At 39.4% G+C, this 24,419-nt stretch overlaps 2 protein-coding genes across 3 annotated transcripts in view; one reads left to right on the forward strand and one right to left on the reverse strand.

Moving 5' to 3' along the window:
- The window catches only part of LOC107110229 (cohesin subunit SA-2-like), a 79,250-nt gene extending 77,793 nt beyond the window's left edge, over positions 1-1,457 (forward strand). Inside the window, exon 34 of the mRNA XM_015410979.1 lies at positions 1,388-1,457. Within this exon, the coding sequence (XP_015266465.1) occupies positions 1,388-1,396 (9 nt within the window). The 3' untranslated portion in view covers positions 1,397-1,457. The remainder of the gene's footprint in view (positions 1-1,387) is intronic.
- The window catches only part of PPP2R3B (protein phosphatase 2 regulatory subunit B'', beta), a 49,375-nt gene continuing 26,162 nt past the window's right edge, over positions 1,207-24,419 (reverse strand). The window contains exons 3-15 of one of the 2 annotated variants that reach the window (XM_015410977.1): positions 16,690-16,875; positions 14,847-14,950; positions 14,366-14,468; positions 13,488-13,562; positions 11,982-12,068; positions 10,578-10,734; positions 9,889-9,937; positions 8,831-8,920; positions 8,367-8,542; positions 7,762-7,880; positions 7,559-7,665; positions 4,128-4,321; positions 1,207-1,516 (exon numbers count right to left, since the gene is read on the reverse strand). In XM_015410977.1, the coding sequence (XP_015266463.1) occupies positions 4,177-4,321; positions 7,559-7,665; positions 7,762-7,880; positions 8,367-8,542; positions 8,831-8,920; positions 9,889-9,937; positions 10,578-10,734; positions 11,982-12,068; positions 13,488-13,562; positions 14,366-14,468; positions 14,847-14,950; positions 16,690-16,875 (1,398 nt within the window). In that variant the 3' untranslated portion in view covers positions 1,207-1,516; positions 4,128-4,176. The remainder of the gene's footprint in view (positions 1,517-4,127; positions 4,322-7,558; positions 7,666-7,761; positions 7,881-8,366; positions 8,543-8,830; positions 8,921-9,888; positions 9,938-10,577; positions 10,735-11,981; positions 12,069-13,487; positions 13,563-14,365; positions 14,469-14,846; positions 14,951-16,689; positions 16,876-24,419) is intronic. The other variant, XM_015410978.1, reaches the window with a different exon arrangement.

A 24,419-nucleotide genomic window follows, 5' to 3' on the forward strand; every position in this document is an offset into this window, starting at 1 on the left:
AGAGGGGGTGGGCAGGGACTTGATCAAGGGGTGGAAGAGCCTCCCTCCATCCCCATCTCTTTGCCCTCTTTCTTTCCCTCCATCTTTCCTTCTTTCTTTTCCTCTTTCTTTCCTTCTTTCCTTCTCTCTTTATTCCCTCTTTCCTTCCTTCTTTCATTCTCTTTCTTTCTCTCTTTCCTTTCTTCGTTCCTTCTCTCTACTCTCTCGCTCTCTTTCCTTCCTTCTTTCCTACTTCTGTGGCCGAACTCTAGTGAGACGGGGTTTAAACTTTAAACCCCTTCTCTCTTTGCTTCCCCCCCCAGGGAAGGGGAGGCTTTTGAAGATCCCTTCCCCCCTTTTGCTTCCCCTTCTGACATCACTTCCAGTGATGTCAGGGGGCATTGCATATGCTAATGAGCTATTATGCTAATAGCCTAGTAGCTCATTAGCATACCGTATGCTAATGAGCTCCTGCAGCTCTTTTTCTACCAAAAGACCCCTGGAAGAAGGTATTCTAAAGGCAAGGTGCCACCCCCGAAAAAGCCCTGTCTCTAGTTACCACCTGCCTTTCCTCTGCAGGGCACAGAAAATAGGCCTGGAAAGGTGGATTATTAACTAGCAGGCTGGACAGTGCAGAGGGGAGGGGAGGGGCATTCAAAGGCTACTCAAGATACATATAGTGCTGTTTGTGGGTTTCCTATCAAATCTTGGGAGTCTGGATAGAAGGTCTTTCTGATGTTGTTCATTTAAGTAGACCACAGAAACTTCCTTAGCTTGGCTAAGGAACTCTGATATACACTCTTCCATTTATTCTGTTTTTAAAGTTGGTGACAGTGGCCATTTCCACTGAGCTCAATGCTTTTGGGGAGTGGATTTTTCTCAAACCTGCTTTGCTTCAGTTTTGGGAAAGATCATAATGAAGCCTGGATGGGAAAATTCAGATTTCTCCTCTTTCCTTCACCTGGGAGGGGCTTTTATTTTATTAAAAATCCACACCAGAATGGTCATACTAGAATATTGTTATCAATATACCATTGTAACCATAGGAGTAGCAGGTTATCTGAATTCCCAGCTTTCATTTTTAAAAGAAGATTAAGTCTCTGTCCCTTGCGGAGACGTAAGGGGAAAGGCATATCTTTGCAACTGAAAGGGCTAGAGAGTTTTGTGTATATCTTTATTCATAGTTCACTGTCACCTTCCTAAATTAATATCAAACAAAAGTGAAAAAGAGTAATACAAAAGCTTTTAAAACCTATAAAAGCTCTTAACAGTAGCAATACAAACACAATCGCTAATGAAGTGAACAAATCCAAACAAAGGGGAAGCCTCCAATACCTGTTAAAACTATAAGTATGGCCCAGAGAACTTAAATGGCAAGTGGATTATTTTAACATTTGTTCATATACAGGAGACATGAGATTCCAAGACATCTGGTCAGAAACCGTTACTTTGCTGATTCACAAGAAAGAAGTGATCGCTCTTATCTTGGACATCACATCATGCTCCCAGCTAACCTGGTATATGGAGCTCAGTATATCTGGAAAAGACAAAGAAAATGACCATAATGATGACAACTTCATCCAGTGTTAAAAATTTTCTTCACTTCTTGTCTTGTATTATGTGACTTTATAATCACAGTTTCTGTATTTTCTGTCCAAAAACGTGCTAGCATGTTTATGTATAGACAAGGCCACAAAACCCAGCCAGACAGCAGTTTCCTTCTTTTATGCAAATAAAAAAAGGAATGTATACTCTGGAGGGCTCTAAGCAAGCACATTTCTACCATCTTGTTTCATAGGATGATGGATTTGAGAGAGAAGAAAGCTGTGGAATGTGTGTACATAAAAAGAAACCCTGAAGTCCTTGTCAGAATACCCATTTCTACTTCCAGTTTCATATATGCATCATTACAGTCTTTAGTGTTGACACCAGAATGGAAGCGTGCCATTAGGGATCCGTTATTATTGCAAGACCTGTAAAATAATTGTTTCATACTTTTATATTAATGTGTTCGCAAAATAAAATGAGTGACAGATTTAGTTTGGCTGAATTTGTATGACGAGTGCCCTGTTAGTATTAGAAGACCTTAAAAGGAAAGCACCACAAGACAAATGCAGGCTCTGGGGGAGTTACCAGTCAGCTGCAGGTGCCACCTTTAACCCCCTGCAGCTATAAGAGTTCAAGAGCCCAGCCCAGCCCTGTCCTGGATAGCCCAGGCAAGCCTGATCCTGGAAGCTAAGCAGGGCCACCCTGGCAAGTACTTGGATGGGAGGCCGGGATGCAGAGGCAGGCAATAGCAAGCCACCACTCTGAAATGTCCAAGCCCCACTAGGGGTTGCTAGAAGTCAACCGTGACTTCCAGGCACACACAAACACACACGAGTTCAGGAGCCCTGTTAGGCATGCATGGCTTGTTGCACTGTGTTTCAAGAGGCCTGGGTAAGAAGGAAGAGAAAAAAAATATTGCTTAGGAGAGAGATGGCCTAAGCCATCTACATACAGAATCTATGTCATGAAGCTACAACCTCATTTCATTATAAGGCTGGCCCTTGTGTGCGGGCAAGAGTCCACAGAAGGATCTCTTGCACATTTTTTATTGCTACAGAAGAACTGTTGGAATCCTTACCATTTGGAAAAGGGCTCCAGGGCCCAGATTGTCTGTGATTACTTCACCCACACCATTCCCAAAGCTCAAATGGGCCCCTGGTGCTGCTATTTGCTGTGTTAGAGTAAACATAGAGGGGGCTTCAGTTTTCCCTGCTTGGAAACTAAAAAGCTTTACCAAAGAGAAGAGAAATTCCTTCTGCCCCTTGTGCCTGCCAGAATAATCACGGGACCCAAGTAGATAAGCCAAACAAATCATTATTTAGCCACTGCACCTTAAGAGTGGCAGAACAGGATTCAACATCCACAGATTTCTCCAGTGATAAGATAGTATTATCTAGTGCTACATATCCAACCCTGTAGTATTATTTAAAAGGGACTGCCATCAATCAAAATTCTTGAAGTCACTATTCTAGCAATCCAACCCACTTCTTTTGTATTCTAGAGTAAAGGTATTTTGAAAGCAGACTCGCTGTATTCAGTACTGAAGAGACAGATCAATTATATTTATGAAAAAAAACTTTATTTGAAAATACCAACATGATAGTTTAAATCTGTAAGAGATCTGCACTGCAACCAAAATAACTTACATCTGCTTCCCCCCCCCCTTTACATGAAAATCTAACAGCAAGAGTTTTGCTTTAAACACTTTATATTCAGTTTCTCGGGTGAACACGGGGATAATTAAGGCACTACAAACCATTATGATTTTTCCAAAAAACTGGAGTAGCAACATCTAGCTTGTCCAGGAAGCGCTCTCTCACCTTACACAGGGCAAGCAAAGCATCAGACTATTCAGCTGCTCTGACACGATTGGTATGAATATTCATGGAATGTGTCAATAGCTAACCATTGAAGAAACACACTAAATGCCCATCACAAGGTTAGTGCACATAACAGATCAAGTAAAACTTACATAGTGTTTAAAAATTGGTTCCTTTGACCTGGGAATAAAGATATCCACTGCAGTCGTGTGAGAGATAAAAGCTAGTTTTGCAATGGGCGACAAGCGAACAAAATGAAAAGGAGTAAGAGAGGAGAAAGACAGGAAAAGAACAGGTTGTTTCAGAGCATGACATACTTTGCTACGCGCACCAGTGTATCCAGCTTGTCCAAGCAATGACTCTTTACTCGAGAAGTTAGCCACTACCTTCCAAGTCCTGGCTTGTGACCCTTTTGTCTTTGAATTTTGGCAGTTACTGGACTTCTGCTAAGAGGCTGCAAGAGCAACAACTTCTGGCCTCGGCTAACATGTACAAGTAGAAATTAGGAAGAATTCTAGTGTTGTATAAAAACAAACAAGCCTGAAAATTTACTTTAAACACTAAGATATGTTGCAATTCCTTAAAGGAAGAATAACCTATCTATAAATAATTTAAGTACTTTACAGTAAACAATCTGTTGAATAAATACAAAAGATGTCATTCCTACAAACTCATTTGTTTTAAAAATATTACTTAAATGATTAAAATATTAATCTTACAGCCAAACAATTAAGTTTACTCTTTTTTCCAGAAACAAAGCTCTACACAGATTCAGCAGACCTGCTGCAGACAGTCCTTATTCATTCTTGTTCAAACGGGGTAGCACAATTTATTCAAAGTCTTCCTCATAGTCATACTCATCCAAGTCAACATCAGCCAAATGGGAAGGCATGTCAAAGAAAGGCCTTTTCTCCATCTGATATTTTAGTATATTGGTCTTTTGATGGTCTCCAGGGTTCAATTCTGGTTCATAACTAGAAAAACAAAACAGGAATTCAATTAGGCCTCAGATACTTAGGGCCATGGCTTCTGGTGCCTTTTCAAAGCACCAAGCACAGGAATTTTCTAAAATAGAACACACACAATACTGGTCCTGATATGTACATTTAGTATGGCCACTGAAACACACCTTCATATCCCATGCCACAAGTGGGATATCGTAAAAGTAGCAGTATGAATGTGGGGATAGCTGGAGATGACTGGCACAACTGGGCAGAAATCACAATCCCAGTATCCTCTGGAAAACATTTTCTAATAGCCAAGTATGGCCCCATCTGTGGATACTTAAATCTGAAGACTGGAGTTGTGAACAGGCAAGCCCTGAAAAACACCCAAGGTTGCATAAAAATGGGTGCCCTCTGTGGCTGTTAGTAAAAGACAGAGCGGGAGGGTAGGACCCTTTCCAAGGTTGCCTTGGCCTTTGATGGCACACTCATTGGAGCCAGGCATGGAAGCAACCACTGGGTGATATGATACCTCCCAACTTGAATGACTATCCCATGCCTGGCTATCTGCTACTGTTCAACAGTACCCACCCTATGAAAGCCAATGTGGTGTAGTGGTTACAGCTTCAGAGCAGCGTCTGGGAAACCAAAGTTCAAATCACCAGTCTGCCATAGAAGCTCACTAAGTAATTGTTGTGCAAATCACATTCTTTTAGCCTAACCAACCTCACAGGATTATTGTGAGAATACAAAGGGGTAGAGGAGAATGATGTACACTGGTTTGTTCCCTACTGTGGAGAAAGGCTGAGTATATATGAAGTCAACGAAAAATAAATGTCATTGGAGATGGGAGACAAATAAAAGGTAGGTTGGTGAGTACCTGAGAAGACAATGGGGAACAGAAAGGAGAGAGGATATGGGGATTGCCAAGTGGAAGGAAGGAGGAAATAGTGTGGGGAGGAGGGATACAGAGGAAAGTTATGTGTCTCCCTTGCAAGTCCTTGAGGGTTCCCTACCATGCAAATGGGCCTGTCCCAACAGCTGGCACCACACAACTGTGCCATAGTTTTCCTAAGAACAGGTTGCTGGTGGGGAAGGAAAAACTGAAGCTGGGAGGGCAGATACAGGTCAGTTGGCTGTTGGGTGGCAACGAGATAAGCAGGAAAAGGAGAGAGGCTCTGAGAAGGGAAAGAAGAAATAGTGGGGAGGGGAAAATGAGATGCCCCGCAAGTCCTTCTGCAACATCTTGTGGCTTCTTTGAGCATCACTTTTTATATGGGGCTCAGAATGAGAAGGTGTAGCCAATCTGGTACTTTGATGACCTTTAAATAAATGCATTCACCATAACAGTTTGTTCCATAAGATGTATAATGGCAGCAGTTGTGTCATTCACACAAAATCTCCACTTCAACCCTGGTTGCAGGACTGTGAGTTGTGTGATAAAATGGAGCTTACTTCCCCCAAAACAGTCAACCTCAACATTAGTCTAAATCTGTTCTAGGGTGTCATGATCTGGGCTGTGCCTAGCAGGTCCAGGGAGCTTGAGTAGCAGTGGGAGGAGGCCAGGCCTACAACTCCCAGAAGTCCCTGAGAGGTTTTGGTGACAATTTTAGCCAATCACAGAGAAAGGGGACTTGTAACAAAAGAGCTGGTACAGAAGAAGAGCTGTTCTTTCTTCCAAGAGAGCAGGGCCAGAGGGAAGGCTGCTGCTGGGAGAGACCCTCACCCTGAGAAGAAGGGTGAGTAGACTCAGGCCCAATTGAGACAGTGCACTAGGGACTGTGAGTCTAGTCGCGTTAAGGCATTTGGTTTCTTTTCTCTTCACCCCCTTATTGTCATGGTTCTTGCACCTTGTTTGTTTCCCATATTGGGATGACCTCCTGTTAAACCAATTATTTGTTGTTTACTCTGCCTGGTCCTCTTGCCTATTATTCAGCCAAATAAGGGAGGTCTGAAGGTCTTGGGAGGGTGCTCTGGGCCTTCTCAAGGGATCCTAAAACCAGAGTGGCAGCATCAGGTGACACCCCACCTGAGCCATGACAACAGGAGCAATAAAGTCACCCCTTGGTAAGATGGAGAAGTAATATTAAATCATTATTTATAAATTAAGACATCAAAATAATAAAAGAGGCTTCCACACAAGAAAAGTATCCTCTGGCAAAAGGCACTGCAGACTCCATTCCCATTTATAACAGACTAATTTAAATTTGCTAGATAGTGCATTCTACCCATCCGTTCATTTATTTTTTTTAATCATGCCCATGGTGCCTAGTGACACTGCCTGTGCCACAAAACAGGGAAAGAATAAAAACAGTGGCTTCGGATCCATGGCGTACTTCTTCCTCTGCCTTAGGGCAGGCAGACCATAGCTTGTGCTTCCATGGCCCAGAAGAAGGGACAGCTGGACCTGCACTGTTCTCAAAAGATAACTTAACCTCTGAGAAATGCAACTCAAATGGATTCATGCTGAAGAAGAGATATATGAATACCAGCTACGTGAATTTGGACAGAGTTCCAAGGATATTCTGCATGGAACATACAAGTGAATGCTGGTCAAAACCACTTTTATCTCTGTTTTCAGAAGACCATTCTCTTACTTTTAAGTTTTCTATTAAGAAAAACAAAAACAAAAAAGGAATACCCTCATGGAATGCAAAAACAAAGTACAAAAGTACAAGAAGGCATACCAAAAATAGGAATGTATATATTTATTTATATCTCTTCTTTCTCCCCAATAGGGACCCCAAAATGGCTTGCTTTGTTCTCCTCTCCTCTATTTTATCCTCACAACCCTGCGAGGTAGGTTCGGCTGAGAGTGTATGTCTGGCCCAAGGTCACCCACCGAGCTTACATAGTGGAACGGGGATTCGAACCTGGGTTCCCCAGATCCTAGTCCACCACTTTAGCCACTACATCACACTACAAGTTGAAAACCCCACCTGAACACACAGTGGGAAAATTATACTATAAACAATATTCAATACATCAATGACAAATGTATAAATACAAAGGATTGAGTAGAAAACAACTGACAAAGGTAAATATACAATGCTTCAAAAGTGTAAAAGGAGTTAACACGACAGATTGCCAGCCGAACTCCATTTTAAGTGAAACTTCATGTTCCTGTATTGCTCTGTATATTCAGACTGTGTATAATTTTAAAGAGAGCCACAATCAAGTGAAAGTTCATTCCTTTGCTTTGCAGGCAGTCATATGGTCAATTTTGCCAGATTTACAGAAAGGGATTTTGACCCCAGCTATGCTTACCAATCATTCCACTGGTCACTAGCTGCTTCCTCTGCCACCAAGACATCATATTCTTCAGAGGCATATTTTTCCCAATCAGACATTTCTTGATTTTCATTTTCAGCACCCTACGGATATCATACACATATTTAGCATCACACAGTACTATAAGCTTTATTATGAGAGGTAAAGTTAGTTTTGACCAGCACCTCATTAGCGCTTACCCGTAATATAGAAAACTGATCCTTCTGCTCATGATCTAAGTATTTGTCAATGTTGAAAAAGGTATCAAAGAACACATTTGCCATCTTACACTTCTTTAAGTCACGAAGAGTTATTTTCCCTGGAAGGAGGAATACAAATAAGGAAACAAACATGACAGGTTTGAGAACGCAATGCAAGCTTAACAGAGCTTACAGGTTTCGCAATTTCTTGCAGGTTTACAGGGACCACTTTAGTGAGAAACTGTACGACTTGCTGGGATAGGAATTATAAATGAACTCCTGCCTTTAAAAGCTGGGGAATGAGTTCTCTCTTTGCAACTTCCTCCCAAGAAAAAGTGTGGCAGAAAAGTCCTTGCCAGTCTTTAGGCAAATGGTGAAAGTTCTTATTTCAGCAAGCGATTGATTCACTATCACTTCTAGATGTTCTGCTGATTTTCAGACTGTTTCAAAATTTCTCCTTCTAAATATGATAGGTAAGACCTGAACAGTTAACCAACGTAACATTATAGAAGTGACAAACATACAATGGATTCTATTATCTTCTCTCTCGCTACCACAGAGAGATTTCTATAGAGCTGTTGATAAGATATAAAGCAACTATTCACCTTCGCACTCTGGTTTCACAAGATCAAGCATCTGGCAAAGACAGTCTTCGAATGGCAGAGGTTCAATAGCCATATTGTCCAGTTTTTGACATTGCTCTTCATAAAAGTACTGCAGCTCATACATAGACAGCACACCATCCCCATCAAGGTCCATGCAGCGAAACCAGTATTCAATGCTGAAACGAGTCATGAAATAATTTAGCACCATCAAATGTATATCAGTTCAATATAGGAAAACAAATACATGCTTGGACTGAACTGACCCTTGTAAGTCAAACAAGTTTGGTATGTTACTTGATATATGTATCAATTATATTACATTAGAAGTAAATTAAACAAAACTTATAAAATAAAATACATTAGCATTGTCTAACTTTGATAGCAACAGAGGATTGTGCTTATCTGGTCTGTATGATCTTACATAAAAAAGCTGGCATTATACTTGTAAGAAACACTCATCTTACCTAGTAGCTGTCTTTTTGTCTTCTTCAGATATTAAAAACCATACAAAATCTGCATAGCAGATTTTTCCTTCTTTCTGAGCTTTCTTGTTCCTTTGGCATATGCAGGTAAATTTTTTTTAAAGGAGGAAGGTGGGGGAAATGTAGAACATCCAGGTAAGCAGTATTTTCATAAGTATTTTAAGAATAAAACTACATAGTAGCAAATTTTGAAAATACCACAGAGCTTATCTACTTACCTGTAAAGACAAAATCAGGCAGCCTCACGTATGCTACCTGACTGATTTTGGAGGAACAGCGGGATACAACATCCCTGTTTGGTAGGCTAAGCTAAGAAACAGTGATTGACCCATGGCCACCCTGTGACTTTTATAGCAAAGTGGGATTTTTAAATCTGGATTTCCCAGCTGCTGCAGGTGTTTTTCCCAGAAGGCACACACTCCCCATTCCCCCTTCTCTGTTGATTGTCTACTAAGAAAATGAAAAGGCTGAGGAAGGAGAGGTAGTGTTTAGTGTGATAAACTATGATATGGGATTGAAATCCCAAACTCTTTACTTGGTCCCACTGCCAGCTATGGTCAATAGATGGACATTATCCCCCGGGAATGGCAGCAGTTAAGAGCTCAGTTTACAAACCCGGGGGCTGCAGAATTGAATTATGGTCAGGGTATTTACACAATCATGAAACCTAATAATGCATACCACATTTAAGCATGTCTTAAATGTTTGCATGCCTTAAATATTTCTCGTGCAAATTCTCACCTTGGGCAGAGCAACTAGACTGGAGTTTTTATATTGTATCACACCTTTCTTATGTTTCATTAGTTAACCTGACTTTATTTCAAATTTTCCTTTACAAAGAAGATGCTTTATTTAACATCAGATGACCACCTACATTTGTAATTTCAAAAAACCCATTTATTTAGAACGCTTGCTTAAAGACAGAACAAAGCCTTGGTAATTAAAAGTTCCATTTTTATTGGAATTCAGCTGCCCCATGTAGTTTTTAAACTTATGCATACTTCATGATTGATTAGCAGGCAATATGAGAAAAAAGTCACCTTGTTACAGCTCCTGAGAAAATCCTGTCTATCATCCGATTAGATATGGCTGTGAAAGAGCAAAATTATTCAGTTCAGCTTAACATGTTCATGTTAATTCATTTTCTTTAAAATTTCAAGCCTTGTGTATAAAGCCTCTTCCTAAACAACTCATTTGGGATTCAGTCAGAGCCCAGGGCTTTCCCTGGACATAAACAACCAATCAGGGATTTAATTTTAATAGGGGATATTGGTTATGTTGTCAGCACTACATAGACTTCTCAGCATAGACTATAACACAACAGAGCACCACACAGGAAGTTACTTTATAGGTTATGAACAGATGAAGAAAAGATTTCTCTGAATGATAAACTTTCACATCCCAGACCATGTTCCTTGGTCTCCTACCAGCTCTTCTGCTGTAAGCTCCATGAAGAGAAGATACAAGACACTGTGCAGCTATTGTTTTTACTATATATGGTATGACAATACACACACCATTTTATTCAGGAGATAACTCCCCAGAGAGGTGCGTTTCGGAAATCCTCCTCATGCACTTTGAAGTTTACATTTTTTCCTCATTTTATCTCATGCTTAACTTATGCCAGTCTACAGAATATCCATTTATGAATACATATTTGAAAATATGATGAAGTATTGCTCTACTACAGACGTTACTGACGCCATTCAACTAAATTGCACTATCATACCATGATCATTGTGCCGTGCTAAATCCTTTGCATCAATATAAAGGTCATGGTCTGTATCCAGCTCCCAAAATTTGCAGTAAATTACATAGAAGTGCTCATAAGAAAAGTATTCTGTCAGCTGGTTAATATCCACTTCTTCTTCCAGCATTGCCACATTCTATTGACAAAAATACACAGGAGAAAGTATCATTAAGAAAGCATGACCCCAACTGTCACAGCAGCAGTTTACAAGAAAAGTTCAGTGTTTTATGCAAATCTGAGTTCAGTGAGGGTCCCTACTTCGTCCTGAACTAGACACAATAGCATCAACTGCCACCATTTAAAAATGCCATGAGGGCCCGATCCTTATTAGGCCTGTGGTGAGGTGGCCAAGGAGCAATTATTCCTCCTCTGTACCTTTTCTAGTGCCAAAACAGCTGCAACCCTCCTGCCTTTGTTCCAGCACTTGAAATCTAAAGTTAAAAAGAGCGAGAAAGGCAAAATTCTAAAGGCAATAAAATAAGTATAACTGGAGGCTGACACAGTTAACTCTGAACAGGATCCTCATGAGTGCAACATTAGCCTATCTGTGGCTGCGGTCACACGGAGCATTAGGCATGCTAGAGAGACGGAAGATAGGTGGATTTTCCGGGCGCGATCTCACCGCCACATCTGGGAAGCGTAGAGCTCCCGTGGCTCACCCAAGGCTTCACTCCGAAGATGCGCGGTAAAAAACTAGTACCTCGGAGGTACTAGTTTCCGGAAACCGCAGGGCAAGGGCGGGCGCGTGATTGCGTTTCCGGTGGAATCCCATGGCATCTGGCGCCCGCCCATGTCCCCTCGCAAAAAGGATTTCCCCCCCCAAGTGTCCTCGGGATGCGCACAAGCACCCAATGGGGCATGCGCACACGTCGGTGTACAGAAAAAAACCCCACCCGTTTGCTGTGGCGCTTCTTTGCCGCGCCGCAGGATTGTGGTGTGATCGGCACCTCCCCCCTACCACGGGATGTCTGCTTGCGCAACCGTGCGTTATTTTGCCCCGGGGCAAACAGCCACGCTTCCCCCCCACATTTTCCTGCCCGTGTGATCTCAGCCTGTTACTTTTTCTTCTTTGCTATGTTGAACAGAATCAAGGAATTATTTTCCCCATGGTGGGTTTACTGCAGAGTCATCTTACTACCAGACTTCTACAGTGTAGTGTGAGACACTTGTAGAAGCTTTTGAACAAATGTAAAAATCCAGGTTAAATGATAACACCACAAAGACAAAATGTACATAATAAACACATTACTAACATAATAGTTGCATTCTTTAAAATACTCTAGACATCACTGTTTTCAGTGCTGTCCATTGGAATAACCTATGTTTTATGTTTGCTTTATGTTTTAGTTTGTTCTAATTCACAGTGTTGCATATGTTACATACCTGCAAAAAGCTGCTCTTTCTAAGTTCATTACAAGTGATTCTTCCTGACCAGGACCTATTTACTGTATAAAATATCCTCTGTATTACCTACAGCAAGAAAATAAGTATGAATAGGTCACTGATTACATTCGCTATGATAGTCTACATACATAAATATTTGACTACTTGCTGTATTCAGATTTCTTTGTTTACAGCCTCTCTGCATTTCTTTCAGCACCAAATCATTTCATCATTTCAATTTTCTACTCTTCAGACATTTTTTAAATGTGTCATTTGTTCCTAAGCCTTTAATGTATCTTGGTGATTGTTGATATCTCCTCCATGGGGGTCAGGAAATTGTTTTGTTCACGTGTTTATCCGGGTTTGTAAAAGGTGAGTTTCTCCCCTATCTGGACGAAGGTAGCGGACGGTTGTGTGTGAAAGAAATCACAGTCTTAGATACTAGAAGAGAGAGAGAGAGAGATGCAGACAGACTTTGCTTGGAGTGCCTGAAGCACCTGGGGGATGTGGGGAGACAGATTTGACCTGTAGCAGTACCTTTGTGCCTCCACCTATGCTCTATTTGTATATATGAACTAAAGTAAGTACTACAAAATGCCATAGGCTTTGAAGGGAGTCAACCCAAGTAAGTGCTAAACCCTGGAATATTGGGAAAAAAGTGGGGCAAGTGTAAGTAACAATGTTTACCTCAACACTGAATGGGTAAGTAGCTTGACTAATAACATACCTGCAATTTAACAAAGACTGGGGGTGGGGAGAGAGAACATGTAGTCTCTATAAAAAGGCAGGTTGACAGGTTTTACTGGGAACTTTCAGGTTAATTAAAATGCATGATGCACATAGGGCTGTTTCTATTGTTCCAAAAAAAACTAACTGCCTGTATTCATTCTTGAAAGTTCTGCATTTTGGGGAGAAGGCCTAGATTCAGCTCACCATTCAACTATGCAGCCTTAGCCAGACTAACACATAAAGGAAGCTGTGCAAATAATTTGAGCTCTCCCAATAGATTTCAAAAACATGTCTAACACAACATACTATTTCCTATATTCTATATATATTTTCCATATACCTCATTGGTTTCATTACGCCTGACATCCACTAATGCATTATCCTATATGCAAATAATGCATAAGACTGAGATCATTCCCTGTTGGTGTCCCTCCAGAGGAACTGGTTGGCCACGGTGCAAGACTGGATGATGGACTGGATGGACCACTGGGCCTGATCCAGCAGGGCTCTTCTTATGTCCTTATTTATGTCATTTTCTTCCTTATCTGATTTGAGCAGAGCATATTATTATTTTCTCCTGACAAACTTTACACACTGTAGTAGCATTTAGGAGGAAATTAAGGACCAAACCATATGTAGGATCTCTATAATTTGGTGCTTCTCTTGCTTTTAAAATCAGACACAGCCACCATCTACTTTTTACATGAAAGGACAGATCCATGTTTAAACACTTCCAGAGTTCAGGAAAAGCCATTTTAAAATATAAAGGACACTTACTGTGGTAATGTACCGAGAATGAAATTCTGACGCTTCTTTTAAGAAGACAAGACTAGGGTGACTATTGACTACATCCTAAGAAAAAAACATGAGGGTTACAGGCCTGTAGGTGTATTCATTGTCAGCATATGCAGAAAACAAGTAGACACAGAATTTTAATGTGCGATGCCTTCATGAATCATAACCAAATCATGCCACGCTAAAGACATTATGTGGGTTTAAGACAATTATATGTTCTAAGCAAAACAGCCAACACTATAACAAGAGGTACGTCCTGCAGTTTCACTTTTAGAAAGAAAATGGGAATACAAGTTTCAGAAATGGTATGCAAAAATCCAGCGAGGTTGGAAAGGGCTGCAAAGGTCAAAGAGTCAACAGCAATTCTAAAGAAGCAATTGCAGGGAGGAAGTGATGGGGAGTATGAATTGGTAGAAACTGGAGGCAAATGCTTGTAATATCTGGATGGAAAGAGTTTGAGGTGAGTTCGAATGACTGTGGAAATGGGGATAATTTGCACACCAAAGTTTGGGGTAAGACCAGGGCTTTTTTCTGGGGGAACCTCTTCGACAAAATTCTTCTAAAAATGTTTTAAAAGTTCATGAGTCTTCAGTATATAGATTGAAAACTTAATTTCCCTCTTGAGAGTTCCAGCACCTCTTTTTATAAAAAAAGGAAGAAGCCGCCCTGGGTAAGAGGAATAACACTGTCTCATTTTCAGAGTGATCATACATGTGCCTTGGACTGTACAGAAACCAAGTTTCAGCTTTCCTATCCCTCAGTGAGTGCATCAATAAACAAGTAACATTTTCAAAGAGCTAGCTGAGCTAACAAAGTCTTTCTGGAAATCCATAGTACTAATTAAGTAAGTGGTAATTTACTTGCAAAAGTGGAATGAAGTCTTCTTGTACCAAATAGTTACACCCAGGACTCTTTAAAAGATGAACAAACTTCGCAGCAGCATCATGACAAGTCTGTAGTATCCTGAAATGTATAATTTATCTAATTTGTGCATATATCGTAAGTTTATATTTTCACAGCAGGAAACAAGCTCAAAGTGTTCTTATAGACAGGAACAAGCATCTAATCCAAATACTTAAACATGGGGTCTATGTAATTATCTAATGTTACAGCCCATAACACTGTTTCTTTACAGGGATTTAATGTCATTTCTGCCTTGCTCCCCCCCCCTACCCCAGGTTCAGTTTGAAATACTTTATCTACATTGTTAACATTGGTATTTTTCTAATATCATATACAAAATCTGTTATGGAGGGGGAGCTTAAACACTCTGACAAGTTTTTTAATTATTCTATTTAAAAACATGACAAAATGGCATTGCTTAAAAAGAATCATACTTACTTTCGCCACATTGCAACAAATTTATGAACTGATACAAATCCTGTTCGCTCTCCTCCAGCACAATAAAATAGGGGGCCTTTCCAATAGAAAGGGCATTCACATGCCTAAAATTAAGACAAAAAATAACAAACAAATTTGAAGATTAATTTTTCAGTACTAACTTCAGGACTGATAAAAATGTCTCGTTATTTTTCAAATTTTGTCACTTCTTTCAGTATATTTTCTTTTTTTAGTGGTGACAATACAGAACATTTTATTTATAAATACTGAAAAATATGGATTGTCCCACTTCCTTTGTCTAGAACAAGTTCATGAAGAACCACCTTAGAGCATCATAAGTCTACAATACCTAGCACAACTGGAAAGATCCCAATACTTAAAACTATTAGGTTCATAGCCAGGAATAAATTTTCTATTTCTGATCAGAGGACAGTAGGGAAGTAACAGGTGTGCCCTCACCATAATCTGATCCACTCTGCATCAGTGCTTAAATAATGTTTATTTTTAATACATTTCTCTCTCATTTTCCTTTAGCCATATCAATACATCTAACGGGATTATAGTTTTGTTTTATATGTCAATGGAAAATCCTTCCTTAAAATATGCATTTTACTAAGGTAATCATACTGCATGATAGTAAACCCTTATATTAAGAAGGCCTAAGTACCTTTATAGTCCAAATAAAGCTACTGAACCAATTCTGTAATTCTTGCAATTGAACCATTAGTAAAGAAACAAAATAATCCTTGGGAATATAGATTTTTTATAGTATTTATTCCACCAAAATATGATATATTTAATGTTAATCAAACTCTACTTTTACTTTTATCTCAGAAATCAGCAGGATAAAGTTGTATTTAAAGATATCAGTTATCTTTGGATATATGAATTCCTAGGTATTTAATTTTTATTTTTATTTTGTCTTAGCTGAATGAAGTACATGAACGGCAATCCTCTTTCTTGATCTTAAAGAATAAAGTTTCGGTCTTTTCGACATTTAATTTGTAGCCAGACACTTGCTCAAACTCTTGAATTGTTTGGTTTAATCTTGTATAAGAGTTAAATGGGTGTGTTCAGAAAATAACTATATTGTAGATTCACTGTAGAGTGTTATCCCTTCATTTTCACCCCTTGAATCTGTTAAGACTGCTTTAAGTACGACAAATGGCTCAACTGCTAATGCAATAGCAGGGCTGACAGGAGATATCTCTGTCTGACTCCCCCCTTTAATCTCTATAGGTATTTAATCTCTCGAGGTGTCTCTACAAATTATTATTAATGGTTATCCTATTAGTAGAGCCAGAGTAAAATAACACCACCCAATGGAAAAAATAACTATAAAACCAAAATAGTTTTAAACATTAAAAAAAAACCCTTGGTTGTTCTCACCTTTCTAATTCCCATGCTAACAGATTAGTCCATTCTGTAACAAAATGCTTCAGAAAGATGCTATGGCAAAGGGATAAGGACAGTGGACTATAGTATTGTGCATGGTACATACTGTCTGTTGCTGTAAGTATGATCCTACTATGTACTTTCTGCATTAAGGTGTCGTGTTAATGCTTACACTTTGTTTCAGCTCTGTTTTCAGATTTCTGCCATTCAAATTCTATTGCTTTGTTTACTGGATGTCCCATCCTGTTGAGTGTATTTGACTTACACTGTGTAATCAAGTCTTGACTCTCAGTGAGAAAGGGGGCCTATAAATAATGTAAAATAAATAATTCGGCACAGCACTGTACTTCAAGAATGCAAGCCAAAGAAGACTTTCTTGGTCCCGCTGAATACACCTGAGCAGGATTCCGGCAGATATACACCCAAGAAGAGAAACCAAACCAGTCACCTTTGCAACTTTCCCCATGTCTTCTAATGATGCTCTCTCATTTGGAAACTGAGAGAAAGTTTTCTCTACTTTTGCAATGACAGCATCAATATTCACTTTTTCTTGTGGACATCCTTGAGGAAAATAAAATGTTGGAATGGTTTGGCTCAAAGATGGTGTCAAAGGTTCTTCTTTCTTTGACTGAACCTAAACAGACCAAAAATGAAACATTATTAAACATAGGTTTTTTTTAATTTATAATTTTATTTTATTAAAAAGAAAAACAAACAAACCAACAAACAACTCATACAAACAATGTAACATAATAAATATCGTTCTGGAACTGCGATATAAACAGAGTTAAATGTTAGAGAAACTTCATCTAAATATAACAGAATACAAAACACAGTAATTTAAAAATACAATAAGTCTGCATAATATAAGTTCTTGGGTACAATACCACTTTTTGTTAAATAGGAAATAATCGGAAACCAAGTTGCCTGAAATATTTCTTGTTTACGTTCTGTGTTTTCTCCATGGATATTTTTCGAAATTTTGCTATACACAAAACATTCCCATAGCTTATTTTGCCAACAATAAAGTGAAGGGGCATCTTTAGCTTTCCAAAATTGCGCTATTGAAATCCTGGCAACCGCAATCATTATTGCTATTTGCATTTGCGTGCTTTTGGGCTCTAGGTCTATTAGTCCCAATTCTAATACAATTGATTCTATTGAAGCAGGTAAGTAAATAGTAGTAATTTTCCCTATCTGTACTAGAATTTGGTCCCAAAAATTTCGAATTGATGGACAATGCCACCAACAGTGGGAAAAATCTCCCGATTGTCCACATTGTTTCCAGCATGTGGAGAGTGTAAATTTTATTCTAAATCCTAAGGCAAGGGGTGGAAAAAGAATGCCACATACTTGGAGGAGGAGAAGGGGTGGCCATTTTAAAATAAATCTTAGATCATAAAAAAAGAGTGAGAATCCTATATAAATGCTATATATTAAACACAAAAATTATTTTTTGTCAAGAAAGTGTATTTGAGCCATTTTAAAGGAGTTCCAAAAAGTTGTGCCTTTTATTCATTTTGTCCTCTGGAGATAAGGCAACAAACAACAGCAGTAGCAGACGAAACAAGTCAGAGACTTCATGAGACATCTATAGTCCAAAGTGCCATAAGTAAGCCCACTATGAATTATTCTCATTAATTATTCTCATCAAGGCAGCTGTATTTGCCAATTGCCACATCAAAGTCATATATGACTAGAAGTACTAATCATCATGCCTGATCGTGGCAAGATACAAAAAGAGTCATTGTAGTACCCACACTGACAAACAGTTCTAGCTTGTGGGATTAATGTTTTTGTGACAGGAAACATAGCAGAAAGTCACTGATTTACATCCACACTTTTGTGATTAGGATTGGTTGTCAGCTACCTCTAGTTTACCTTAATTTATAGCACTTCAATAATGCAAAAATATCTTCCCGTAAATGTTTCTTTATGAAGCATTAATTTCAGGGTGGGGTTTTTTGTGTGTGTGTTCATGTGTGTGTGGTTCTTTGTTTGTCCAGTGTTTTACTAAAATAAATCAGATTTCATTTTGATACCATTGCCCTTTAGTCAATCCTGGATTTTCAGATCATTTAAAAAGAATATTACAAAATATCACAACATTTCTTATGAAAACATTCACACGGCGCCAAATTCTCAGCTGTACTACTACTGCACAATCACTAAATTATCCACATATTTCAAGGAAGCTACGTAAGTACTTCAGATAATTCATTGAAAGTTAGAAATATGAATTGAGGTATGTGTGTCCTTGTACACGTTTGACATGGCAGAAAGTGGTAATCTAGTTTCCTTTTCTTGTACTGGGTATATACTACTTGAGAACCTATAGTGTCATCATAAGCACAGTTATACCCTTCTAAGACCTAAGCTTCAGTCCAGTGGCACATTTAAGACCAACAAAGTTTAATTCTGGGTATAAGCTTTTGTGCGCATGCACATGAAAGCTCATACCTTGAATTAAACTTTGTTGGTCTTAAAGGTGCCACTGGACTCAAAACTTTGTTCTATTGCTTCAGTCCAACACAGCTACCCACCTGAATCTACCGTCTAAAACCTGGATGGCCCAAGTCTCAGGAGCTAAACAGAGTCCACCCTAGTTTGTACTTGTATCGGAGGCCACCAAGGAAGTCTAGGGTTGCTACGCAGAGACGGGCAATGGCAGACCACCTCTGTTCATCTCTTGCCTTGAAAATCTACAGTCACCATAAGTTGGCTGCGAATTGAAGACACTTTCCACCACCACCTCTGCTTATGGATACACTGACAATGTGTTATTTTACCTCCTCATTCTATTCTTTGCTTCGTTTATGTGCTCCCGTTCAATAGCAACATACATTATTACTGAAATGAAATACAGCTGAAAACTCTTGCTATCCAAACTGAATGGTTATCACTGCAAGGAAAAGTAACAGACCCCAAGTTATTGTAATTATTGTACATAGTATTCCAACCTCACATTTATTTCATATGCTTCTTCCAAAGTGCTGAAGGTAGTATGCACAAATGGAACTGTCTTACTTTCCCCTCACAAACACTCTGTGAAGTGGGCAGGTCACCGAGAGATAGTGACAGAACCAAGGTCATCCAGTGAGCTTCAAAGCCTGAGAAGAGATCTGAACATGAGGCTCTCCACTCCAGGTCCCACTGTCAAAGCTCCATACAGCTACACCACTATCCTGGGCTTTAAAAAACAAAATTGACTTCTAAGTGAATATCCTACGTGAACACCTAAATCATGCGTCAGTGTAGTGTACTGGTTAGAGAGTTCAACTATCATCTGGGAGGCCTACATTTGCTTCCCTACTCTGCCATGGAACTTTGCTGGGTGACTTTGGGCCAGTCCCTCACACTCATTCTAACCTACCCTCAAGGGGTGTTATGAGGATAAAAAGGTGAGAAGAACAATGTAAGCTACTTTGGCTCCTCATTGGGAAAAATAGCAAAGTATAAATAAACAAAAAGAAAAACCATCTTCAAATTTCTTCTTAGTATAATATTACAAGAGTATATATAATTTTGAAGATATACTGTACAAAAGGGTCACCAGACTGTTACACACAGTGATTTAGTGATACCAATACTTAAGAACACACAGTTTTTAAACTGAGTTTCTATAGCCCATGGAAAAAAAAGTTATCCAAGAACAATTCTTCAACAGTACATAGGACAGTATTAGGAGAATTCCCAAACTGCTTTGTGTATTTAAGATACCACACAGTTAAAAAGTAGCACAATATTCATTTCAGACTACTTATTTGGGGTCTGTGTACTGTAAGGCAAGCATATGAGGCAAAAAGAATGGCTTAAAAGCATACTTTCTATGTTGCACATTCAGATAAATATCCAGAAGGTCGCTATTAGTAGCCCACACAGGAATCACCTACCACCAAACAACAACAACTTAATAAGCACCCATCTGGGAAATCGAGCCTGAACACACAAACACACGTGCACACACACAAACACAAAACTGCAGCTTGTGGATGTACCAAATATAAGTTTGCAGCTGCTTTAAGAGAACAGTTAAACAGATTGTTCAACCATAGATTTATTTAGACATTTGTACCCCACACATCACTGTATCTCCTCCATCATTTTATCCTAACAACCCACCTTTTCAGGTGGACCAGGCAGAGAGAGAGAGAGGCTGACTGACTAAGGGTATAATAGTGAGCGTCTATATTCAGACCTGGACCTCCCAGAGCCTGGTGTAACACTCTTACAACAACACTGTGCTAGCCCACTTTACAAGGAAAGTAGAAGGGAAAAGTGGAATACTAGGAGACTGAGTTCATTAGAAACACCAAAAGTATCACACACACATAGTGTGCAAGCTTTTGAGATCTCCAGAGCTCTTCACAAGGCAGGTGAACCTACAAAGGGGAACAAGGTGAGAAAAAGATCTCCTCCTCAGACAATGATGGGAAGGCCTCTACCCTTCAGCTTGTTCAGAACTGTTGCAGACTTCATTAGATCAGGCAGTACTGGTTTAAAATGGTATCAAAGGCTTCTATAATATAGGGTGGGGGGAGAAATGCACTCTTCATTTGAGAATATAAAAAAAATTCTCTCTAACCAAATGGAGCACACAAGGGGCCTTAAAAGGTTGTGAATAAATGGAAATAATACAGAAATTGGAGATGAATTTATTGTGGCCTACTTCTCCCCCCCCATTTTCTAAACATGCAATCTGATGAAGAGGTCTAGAGAACTTGATGACAGCGTGCACACTGTATTCTGTAGTATTTTGGTTAGTCCTAATGAAATGACTTTCATTTGGGGTCTGTGAACCAATACAGCTTACCTACAACATTATCTATATTAGTGTTGACTATGATGCATAACTTGTCAAATGATTGCTTATGCACTTTATACAATACCCAAACTCAATACGTTACTTTTCTGAATATGAAGCAAGAACTGTGGGGTGCTTAATGTAAAATAGTTACTGTTTGCTATAAAACAGGTTGCTGAACACTCGCAGCACTAACTTCATAAAAAAGACTTTTGCATCTACACCACTGTTATCATGAGAAAACTAGACCAGAGATACAGAGAATTCAATGAAGTGAAATTGCCAAAGGAATTGTTCTAAAAGTGAATACTTCAGAAAACACCCCAGCTAACATACAACTGATTTCCTTAATCAACACAACCGCACGACATAGTTGATAAACGGGCTTTAACTACTTTCACAAGGCTAATTTCGGTGCCAAAACCAAGTCAGTGGGCTTATTTCTAGACAAATAATGATTATCTGCTTATGCAGAAAAACTCAAATCACTGTTTACTCACTTCAGGTTCTTGTCAGCATGACAATAAAGGAACCACTTTACATCCATTTTAATATTACTCTGCTGTGGGCTGTATCACAAGCAATTCTGAATCGGGACACAGCAATGGTGACTAGCCAGTCCCCTTTGGGAAGTATGAGGCAAGCCAAGCCCATATTATAGTGCCTCTGTGGCATGCATTTTGATATATGCGTAGGTTTCAAAATGTCCTCCTTCTCCAGAATGTTGGGGATTAGAGAGAACTGAAGGGGTATGGGTAGGCACAGAGGCTTGGGTCCTGATCACTTTATAGGCATTCACACGACGTTTCCACAAACTACTGGCTCCTCTGGCATACTCTGCGTAGTACTCCATTCTGTGCAGTAACCACAAAACTACCCTCAAGGCATAGGATGGAAGAGAAGATATATACTTAATGAGTGCTACAGTGGCACTCTCATGCTTTGGATTTTACTTGTGTCAACTTGTCATAAAGGTTCTCACCAGCTACACAGACAACACTTCGGGGACTGTCAATTTCTTTCCCCTCAGGATATTCACTTACCCCTTCCTCCACCCTCTCAGCTTTACACAAACTTCTTCACTGCTACTGATAAAATATGACTCAATTATACAAAAACCTACATCATTATTTCCCACATATATCAAATGTACATTTGTTACTTCGCTGGTCTTACAAATATATGTTAAATCTGTAGTCATTTTTCTTCAAGATTAGAGAAATGACAACTAAAAGACTAATTATGTTATTACTTCTAAGAGTCAAGGAAACAAACTATCTGTGCTTTGTCTTTGGTTTTTGTTCCATAACCAAGAACCACTGTACCAGGGGCTGGGGCCATGTGTATTTCCAATTCTTCAGAAAAGCATCAGCATTTGCAATTAGCTAAAGAGTGTATACATCCTGGAATACCTTACGATTTCTTTAAAAAATTATCTCTTACAGTTATGAATACAGGTTTGAAAGTATGGGGGATACTGCTGCCAAACACCCTTCCCCCCTTTAATTGGGACCTGGGATTGGTAAACAATTGGAAAAGAGATTGTTAGTTCTAAGCTCAGTTTGGAGCACACTGCAGTCTTGCTAATATCACTGGAAGCTCAGTAGAGACTGAATATCTCCTCTTAGCCCCTGAATATCCCAGTCTCTGCCCATGAGCTCCCCAATCATACAAAGAACACCAGCCATATAGGAAAACTACATTTTAATTTATTATGATGAAGAACAAGGACTAGGGCTTTTACACCAAACAACATATAGGGATAGCCACAATTTCCTTTCACAACTCATTCCTGTGCAAAGACAGATGTGCAGAGTTTACAAGGATGCTAAATCCAGGTACACAGGATACTGCTGTAACAGTGTCCAAGCAAGCATCAGAGGGGGAAATCGCCCTTCCACCACCATCTCCATCGCTACTGATGCAGCTGCCTCTGCCATTAAGCACATGTGTGGGAGAGAGAATTAGAGGCATTTTCCTGTGGCTTGCATTATGAACTGAACCAGAGAAGAACTCTTTGATCCTGATGCTCACCTCAGATTGGAGGCAAGCGTAATGAATCACTGAGGTTCATATTCCAAAGCAAAAGAGATCATCATCAACGTGGGCAGTGCCTGATGAAGTCTCTGAAGCTAAAGTGGGGGAAGAACGCTCCACACAGGATTTCTAGTGGTTATGGTGATAACAGCTTCAGTGCCTCTGAAAGCCTCACCCTATGACTAACAGGAACATAATCTATACAGGTTGCAGAGGGTAGCTTTTCTTGATACACAGCCCCACACATAAACTTCTGCTACAAAAGTCAAGAGCTGAATTTGTAACAAGGCAAGATCATTATAACTTAAAGCAAATTCTCGTACAATTTGTGCCAGTAAGCATGTATTACTTTCTGTTGCAGTTAAACAGTGCACAACTGAGTATAAAACGTGTTAAGACTTTTGATTCGGGAAATGTTGATTATACTAAGCATTCTCTTCTTCACACCACATAGTATTTACCTTATATGTTGGGCATGTGACAGTTAATACCACCAGCTGTTGGGGAAAACATAAACACTGTAAACACCTTTCAGGTTTCCAAAACAGAATTTGTCACCCTATACTAACTTACCCCAAAGATTCAGCGAAAAGTTGAATGAGAAGGGGCACACCTGCCTTCAGTGTTTCATGTTACAAATTCACCACATTCCCTAAATTCACAGATATTAACTCACCCACTGAAAACATGCCGATCCATTACAATGGTCATAGAAAGGAAAAGTTTCACAGCTGGGGAAAATATGATTTACCAACATGGGATTGTTTGACCAAAAGTTCTGGAATCTGCCACTTATGTTACTTCTACGCCAGTGCAACAACAGGCCTAGTTTTCATCTTTTTAAAAAGTTTCCAGTATTCACAGATAAAAGCTCTCAGAGTTTGTGTTCAAGGACATCAATTTGTGGTACAGCATCCAGGACATAAATTGTTTCTTTCTTCTTTTTTTAAAAAAACACTTCTACCTTTGGAAACATACAATAGGGGCTTATTGGATATCATTTGAAAAGTATATATCCTGAATACTGCCTTATTTCTGTATTGCAAAATAGGCATGCTTAAAGAACAAGAAATATAGACTACCTACGCTGTGGAAGGACAAGAATTAATTCCCTGCCACGATGCTGCTGCATACCACTTTGTCATCTAGATGTCATTTTTATTTCACTGGGCAATATCTAGAAACAAAGAGGTCCATGAATAAGTAGAATTCATTTCAGCGGGGGGCGGGCGCTGCAGCTCTTTCTACAGCTCTAGAAGAACCTGTGTTCTCTAACAGAAAGGATTTTTTTTGGGGGGGGGAAGGGGTTGCCTGAGGGGCTTCAATAAGAAGGGAAG

Source organism: Gekko japonicus, unplaced genomic scaffold, assembly GCF_001447785.1.
Source record: "Gekko japonicus isolate JY-2015 unplaced genomic scaffold, Gekko_japonicus_V1.1 scaffold244, whole genome shotgun sequence".
In the NCBI taxonomy this organism is placed as follows: domain Eukaryota; kingdom Metazoa; phylum Chordata; class Lepidosauria; order Squamata; family Gekkonidae; genus Gekko; species Gekko japonicus.